Raw genomic sequence first — 8,057 nt, forward strand, 5'->3', positions numbered from 1 at the left:
TCACTCTTGTGATAATATTATAAAATAGTGCTTTGAATCAGTCCTGGTGTAAAATATGATGAACATCTTAGAAAGGAATAAACTATTAGGAAGGATAGAATTTTTTTCCCCTCTGGGTCAACACTCTAATATCTCATAATTTGTATATTATAGAGAGCTAGTACAATTGTACAAATAATAACACAACTATAATAAAATAATAAAATGGTCAAATAAATTGCTTCGTACAAAATGCAACTACTTGAGCAATACAAGGCCATTACATAGCGGCACTCAACCACTCATAATATTTGTCACCCAAAACAAAATATAGCTAGTATACGGCAAAGATGATGGCAAATTCTCTCCATTCTCTTTTTCTACTGCTTGGAATTCTGTCTTTCTTAGCACTGGTCCTAGGCCAGGATCAATCAGGTTCGGTTATTTAAATGAAAAAGTATATGATACATAAATTTTTAGTGATCAATATTTTTACTTTATTTTTGTTTAATTTTTGAATTGATACTTACCAACACTTTTTTTTTAGCTAAAGGTGTTAATTCTTTAGTATTTTAGCATAAGAAATTAATTTTTAAGTAATTAGTATTAGTACATTTTTTATTGTAAAATTAATTTTTAATCTTTATTTTTTTAAAGAATTTAGAATTCATTTTAATTCAAATTAAAAAAATTGGCTAATGTTAACTGAAAAAAATAACTCTTAGTTAAACTCTATTCAAATTTGAACAGCTCTTTTGATTTAGGGAAAAAAATTGAAGATAAAGTCATAAAGATAAAGTATGTGTAAGTTACAATATGTTTTTCAAAAAATACTATATGTATATTAAAATTAGTCATTAAAATTAATCACCAATGTATTTGTGTATAAATATAAGTGTGATTTAATTTATTTGTTTTTAATATATATTTATATTTTAATATATACTTTATACTAATAGCTAATTTTAGTGGCTGATTTTGGTGTACACATAACATGGTTGTATTTTTTTCACACTAAGATTGTATGGTTTATGTACATCAGAATTCACTAGCATAGATTGTGGACTACCTGAAAATTCCAACTACACTGAGAAGAGCACAGGAATCAATTATATTTCAGATGCTAATTTCATTGATTCTGGTGTGAGTAAGACTGTATCGCCCCAAGATAAAGCTACTCATCAACAATATTTTACTTACCTTCGGAGCTTTCCTAGCGGAACAAGAAACTGTTACAGAATAAATGTAACAAGTGCTACTAGATATTTAATCAGAACTAGTTTCTTGTATGGAAACTATGATGGTCTTAATAAGCTCCCACAATTTGATATTTATCTCGGAGTTCATTTTTGGGACACAGTGAAATTCACAAATTCATCACTCAGTAAAAATTATGAGATCATACACACTCCATCACTGGATTATATCCATATCTGTATGGTTAACAAAGGCACAGGGACACCGTTCATTTCAGTTATAGAAATGAGGATTTTGAACAATGCTACTTATACCACTGAAAAGCCGTCTACATCATTGGCACTATTCCGAAGGTTGGATTTTGGTTCTATCACCAATTTAACATACAGGCGAGTCCCTTTCTTTTAAATATATCTTACTCTTATTTCCACCATTAAAGGGAGAATTTGCCCTTATCCACCTTTTCAATTTCAGAGATTTCCAATGCAAGGAACCTAGCTTCATGCCGATCACGTTGCGTCTCTAGTTTAGTGTATAAATATCAAGGATTATGATTTTTTTTTAAGGTGAAAATTCACGCGCACAGTTATTTTACTGCACATGAGTATTTACTTTTTCTTAACGAGATAACAATAAAATTAATCTTTCAATTTATACAGTAGGTTTTTTTTATTATTTGATAGAGAGGAACAAAAAGAAGGACACAGTTGTTGATGGAAGTAACCAGGGTTTAGCATCAATTAAAAAAAATATTTGAATATCTATTTAATTATATAGTTAACTAAAAGCAAAATTAAAATTAAAATTAAAAAATTTATTTCAAATACTTAAAATAAAATAAAATTGTTATTATCATTAAAAAATATTATATGCATACTAAAAATAAATTATTAATTATAATATTATGTATTTATGCATAATTACATATATTATTTAATTTATTTTTAATATATATTTTATATATATAAATGATTTTGATGTACACATAATATAATCATAATTTTAATACATACGTAGCAATATGCTTTTTTTTATATACACCACCTAGCATAGCATGATTGATTATTACTATATAAGTTATGGGAACATATAATATTAGGAAAAGTATGAGGAGCCAATGGAATACTTGTACAATGTGTACAATGGAGGTTTATGATTGAATATGTTCATTTAATATGTTATACATGTTGGTTATACAGGTATAAAGATGATCCATATGATCGAATATGGGAGCCTTATTGGGACAACAAGTGGACACAATTAAGCAGCAGACTTGGCAACGATGACTTGATTCAGAATGACTTTAAACCACCAGTAGTTGTGATGGAGACTGCAGCTACACCAAGAAACGTTACTGCTTCATTAGACTTCAACTGGGAGATTGATGATGAAACCGAGCACCAATACTATTTCTACTTACACTTCGCTGAGCTCCAGAAGTTGGGTCCAAATCAAACAAGATCATTCAATACCACCATAAATGACGTGACTTGGAATGCAGCATTACAACTCAAATACCATCAAGTACACACCAGAAATACTCTAACCGGACCTTGGCTTCTAACAAAAAGGGGTCACATTTCACTTATTCGGACACAATCTTCCACCCTTCCACCCATCATCAATGCTCTTGAGATTTATTTTGCTAGAGATTTTTCAGAGTTAGAAACCCAAAAAAATGACGGTATGATGCTGCTATTTTGTCCAACTTAGCTTGTTCTTTCGGTTCTTGTAAGAATATTTAGCTTTGCTTGTATATACACACCAGTGGATGCAGTCACAAACATCAAGAGAGCTTATAGGATGGACAGTAGAAACTGGGAAGGAGATCCATGTGCTCCCATTGCATACAAGTGGCAAGGTGTAGAGTGTAGCTCTTTTGATGGCTTTCTAAGAATCACATCCTTGTAAGGTCATCATTCATTCAATAACACAAAAATTACAAAACTATTAATTATATTCATGATTGAAATAATAATGTTTTTGGAAATGGAATGTATAAAGGAATTTGTCTTCAAGTGGACTCACCGGACATATACCGGCTGATATCTCCAAGCTTACCATGTTAAAATCCTTGTGAGTATCTATCTCATCTCATCTCATCTCATTTAATTCATAAATAAATAAGGTGGCTAAGTACATAGACATATCTTTACGTGACTAAGTTATAACACTTAAAAATAGTTAGATAATTTGATATATTTAAATAAAGAGTAAAGCTAGAGAACCAAAAGCATATCAGCCAAAATTCAGCCAAATACCTTTGGATGAATTCAAAATCTCTACGAGTTATATATATGGATGTTTCTTCTACTAAGTATCAGAAAGTTTCTTTTTTATATTAAATGGATGTTCTTTTATATATTTTTCGAATTTGTGTTTGTTGGAGGTGGATAGGTTAATGAGAGAGAAAAGAGGAAGGTTTTTATAGGTTTTAATTAGGTTTACTTAATCAATTTAAAATCGGCACCGTCAATGATATCTAGTGTAACGATGAATTGTGCCACCAAATGGAAGAGAAAGTTTGATTCGGATTTGACGAAAAATGAATTTTGGATCGGGCTTGCTGAAAGGGTTCCGTGATCCCAGGAGTGGTTATTGGGGATTTGAAACATATTAGTCAATGAGAGATTTCATTCAAAACGACAATTAATAACAAACATTAAAAATTAAATAAAAATTAAATTAATTAATTTAATGTTGTTTTGTTTATCTTTTGGCTGATCCCCTTTTGGTTCCACATACTTTTTCTTAAATAAATTGCTTAATATAGTACCTGTCTAATATCTAAACTATCATTTTTACATAAAATTTTCTTCATATATAAAGTTACCTATGAATAATACACCCATTTTATTACATTTGTGTATTTTTTCCCTCCGTTTTGGATTGTAACTGTGAATTTGAATTGCTCTCTCAGAGATTTATCGGACAATGGCTTAAGTGGGAATATACCTTCTTTTCTGGCACAAATGCAATCACTAGAATACTTGTAAGTTCACATGATTTTATTGGTTATAAAATTAAGAAAAATATTAAAAATTAACTTTTTGTTAGCTAACATTAACAAATTTTAAAATTTAGTGTTTATAGCTTAAGACGTAGAGTTAATAGTTTATGCCTTAGAGTCTAGAATTTAAGATAAACAAAATAATTTTTAAAAAAATTAGCTAATGTTAACAAAAAAAAAAGTTATTACCTAGTATTACTTTAAAGTTAAATTGAGAAGGATGTCATATTTGTTTTCTCTGCTTTTGCAGAAACTTGGCAAACAACAATCTAACAGGTTCAGTTTCAAATGAACTCCTTCAAAAACAAAGTGATGGTCAACTATCCTTGAGGTAGATATTATCCTTGATATATACTTAATACCAAGAATCAATAATATCTACTTGACATTGAAGATCCCTTTAATTTATTATTATAATAATAATTACTCACAAAATTTCCTAAGTACCCTGCTTTAACTTTGTTGTCATCTAAATGCTTATTTTATAGTGTGGGACAAAATCCAAATCTATGTGCATCAACTTCATGCAACCATCAAACAAATGATACAAGAAAGAAGAATAATAATGCAAGCATTACAGTGGTAGCATCAATTGCAGGGATATTACTGCTTCTAGTAATTGTTGAAGCAGTTATAATCTTTCGCCTAAAAAAGCAATATGGTAACTGTTGCTAACTGGAATTTATAATTACAATCTCTACATAATGTGAATAGACAATTTCTGATTTCGCTAATGAAAAATGTTAGAGAGCCATTAGAATTTATTGTTTTTAACTATCAGTTAGTCATTAATGCTTAAAAGTATGAGATAGAAGAATTATACTAAAAGAATTAATGATGACTAAATAATAGCTAAAAATAATAAATTCTGATAATTCTCTAATATTTCTCTACATAATATGTGATTGTCACTAACTGAAAGTTTTCATCAAAATCAGCTTCTACGACCATTTTTAGGAAACGTCGGAATTCAATGAAGGGGTCGCAACTGGAATCAAAGCAACGGCAATATTCATTTAATGAGGTTGTTAAGATGACCAACAACTTTGATAAGATTCTTGGTAGAGGTGGATTCGGAAAGGTTTACCATGGCTTTATTGACGACATTCAAGTGGCTGTCAAGATGCTTTCGCTATCATCCGTGCAAGGATATCAACAATTTGTTGCCGAGGCAAGTGCTCAATAATCAATACATGCATAGAAAAGAATATAATAAGTGAAAGAAATCTCAATGTAAATCATATTGTTGCTATCATGACTTTGAATGGCAGGTTAAGCTTCTAATGAGAGTCTATCACCGAAATCTAACGTCTCTCATTGGTTATTGCAATGAAAAAACTAACATAGGACTCATCTATGAATACATGGCAAATGGAAATTTAGATGAACATCTTTCAGGTACCATCACAATTATTTTTTATCTATGTTCTAAAATGTGTAAATGATTTTATATTTTTAAAAAGTTTTTAATTAGAAATATTTTGTTACTTCAAAATTTTTTTAGCAAATATTGTGAAATTTCTCACGTTTTTTATAGGAAAAAAACAATAAGGAGAAGTCCTTAAATTGGGAAGATAGACTTCGAATAGCATTGGATGCAGCCCAAGGTTAGGAAGAGAAAGAAATGAATATGTAAATTTCTTCATCAAATTTTAGTTCTTAACCATTTATGCATGATTCAAATTTAAATTCAGGATTGGAATATCTGCATAATGGTTGTAAGCCACCTATAATCCACAGAGATGTGAAATGCTCCAATATTCTACTAAACGAAAAATTTCATGCCAAACTCGCTGATTTTGGATTGTCCAAATGCTTTGCGGCCGACAGCGATACGCATGTGTCGACAATTGTGGCTGGAACTCCAGGCTACTTAGATCCTGAGTATGTGTTTAATACTTTAACTTCAATTATATGATTAATTATTCATCGCTCTATTTGAAAGAAATTTCGATAAGAGAATCAAATATTAACTAACCAAATTATTAGGTACACGACATCAAACAGATTGACAGAGAAAAGTGATGTATATAGTTTTGGAGTAGTTCTTTTAAGGATAATCACGGGTCAACCGGTTATAATTTTAAGGGAAGACATGACTGATCATATAAGTCAACGAGTTAATTCCATGGTTATTGAAGGGGATATAACACGTATTGTTGACTCAAGAATGCAAGGAGGTTTTGACAATGGTTCTGCATGGAGAGTGGTTGAAATTGCAATGGCTTCTGTGTCTGCCAGTTCTATGGAAAGGCCATACATGAGTGATATAGTGAAAGAGTTAAAGGAGTGTTTGGCTGCAGAGTTAGGTCGAAAACATAATAGTTGTGACCTTCAAAATGAAGATTTAGTTGGGCATGTCAGTGTCAATTTGATTAGTACTGATATGACTCCCTTGGCTAGATAAGTTTGTAGTTCATTCCTAATTAGTATAGACAAGTATTAGAAATAAAATAGCTTGGAAAATGTGTTGCAATTTTAAGTTAAATTTGTCGTAACCATGTATTCTACATTCTAGCTAGCGAGCAACTAGCAAGTTAGTTATTTTGTCTTAATTTGTTGTTTTGTATTTTAATTCAGTGTAAGTGATAGAGTGGGCCGAAAAAAATTGATATAAATTACTTTTTGGAGTTATGCCTAAAGATGAGGTTAGAGGGTGATATATTTTGATAGGAAAAGTATGAGAAGCCAATGGAATATTTGTACAATGTATACAATGGAGGTTTAGAGAGTATTAGAGATATAACCATTAGTGTTACCATTTCTCATCAACTGAAACTTTTGAGATGAGTGGTATTATGACATAGTATTAGAACTTCAGATCCAAAAGATCAAGAATTCGATCCTGAATGAACCTGAAAATTAGTTTAAATTTTAAATAGTATGGGGGATGTTCATTTTGTAACTCATATAGTCTATTGTACACATTATATAAATATCTCATTGGCTCCTCATACTTTTCCTATTTTAATATGGTAGTTATAGCCTTTTCACTGTTAACAAGAAAATAAAAAAAAATAAAAAATTCATATACCTTGCTTATAGCGAGATGTGTTATTAAAAAATAAAAAAAAATTAATTATATATGAAGTAAGAAGAATTTTTTTTAAAAAGAAAAAGATAACGGATTTAGGATTTAAAAGTCAAAGAGGATGAGAGTTGAAAATTTAAAAAATATTAGATGATTGTTAATCCTTATTTTGTGCTTTAGGTACAATTGAACTTCCATGGCCTAAAAAGCATTAAAAGCTCATTCACCATAAACATGTTTATCACCGAGTCGAGCCATAAAATTGCACATCACCACAAACAAAGCAATATATAAAATAATTTCTATGATAGAGTCCTTAGCAATTTTATTATATATAACAAGATATGCCGTATCATTAAACAATTAAGTCTTGTGTCATGTATCTATTAAAAAAGATTATCGTAAAATTTAACTATAAAAAAAATAATAATAAAAATATGATTGAAAGTAACTTATATGATTTCGTCTAATATAAAAAATATTATTTTTATTATGTAAATTTTTGTTTAAATTTATTAAAAAAATAATAGATCAATTTTTTTTAAATTATCCCTGTTATGCAATTAATCATAAGTCATACCCAAAATATATAGCCTTCAGCTAAACATCTCTGTTAACTTACTAATTAATAATACTTCTTGCCAACTTATTATTTAAAAATAAAAATAGTGTGAAATGTCAACCTCATGGAGCATTATATATTATAATAAGTGTTGAGTTTAAAAAATTTATATTTAATTAAAGTGATGATTAAATATTATTAAAATATAAATTAAAAAATTAAAAATATTATTAAAAGTTTATTTAATTATTTTTAATTAGTTGTTTGATGAAAATTTT

At 29.2% G+C, this 8,057-nt stretch overlaps 1 protein-coding gene across 1 annotated transcript; it reads left to right on the top strand.

The window, feature by feature from the left end:
• The first annotated feature begins 278 nt into the window (after window positions 1-278).
• Window positions 279-6,717, top strand: LOC130947818 (probable LRR receptor-like serine/threonine-protein kinase At1g05700). Its single transcript, XM_057876535.1, has 13 exons — window positions 279-414; window positions 1,022-1,565; window positions 2,376-2,860; window positions 2,945-3,083; window positions 3,181-3,252; window positions 4,097-4,168; window positions 4,437-4,517; window positions 4,675-4,847; window positions 5,125-5,357; window positions 5,458-5,589; window positions 5,733-5,793; window positions 5,881-6,070; window positions 6,176-6,717. The coding sequence occupies exons 1-13, from the start codon at window positions 330-332 to the stop codon at window positions 6,591-6,593; spliced, it is 2,685 nt and encodes an 894-aa protein (XP_057732518.1). The 5' UTR covers window positions 279-329; the 3' UTR covers window positions 6,594-6,717.
• Window positions 6,718-8,057: the final 1,340 nt, after the last annotated feature.

Source organism: Arachis stenosperma, chromosome 9, assembly GCF_014773155.1.
Source record: "Arachis stenosperma cultivar V10309 chromosome 9, arast.V10309.gnm1.PFL2, whole genome shotgun sequence".
Lineage (NCBI taxonomy): Eukaryota > Viridiplantae > Streptophyta > Magnoliopsida > Fabales > Fabaceae > Arachis > Arachis stenosperma.

Excerpts from the sequence above, each read along its gene's own strand:
- LOC130947818 (XM_057876535.1), top strand. The coding sequence starts at position 330 with ATGATGGCAAATTCTCTCCATTCTCTTTTTCTACTGCTTGGAATTCTG. Across the intron at positions 1,566-2,375 it reads ATCACCAATTTAACATACAG|GTATAAAGATGATCCATATG; the intron begins GCGAGTCCCTTT and ends TTGGTTATACAG. Across the intron at positions 4,518-4,674 it reads GATGGTCAACTATCCTTGAG|TGTGGGACAAAATCCAAATC; the intron begins GTAGATATTATC and ends CTTATTTTATAG.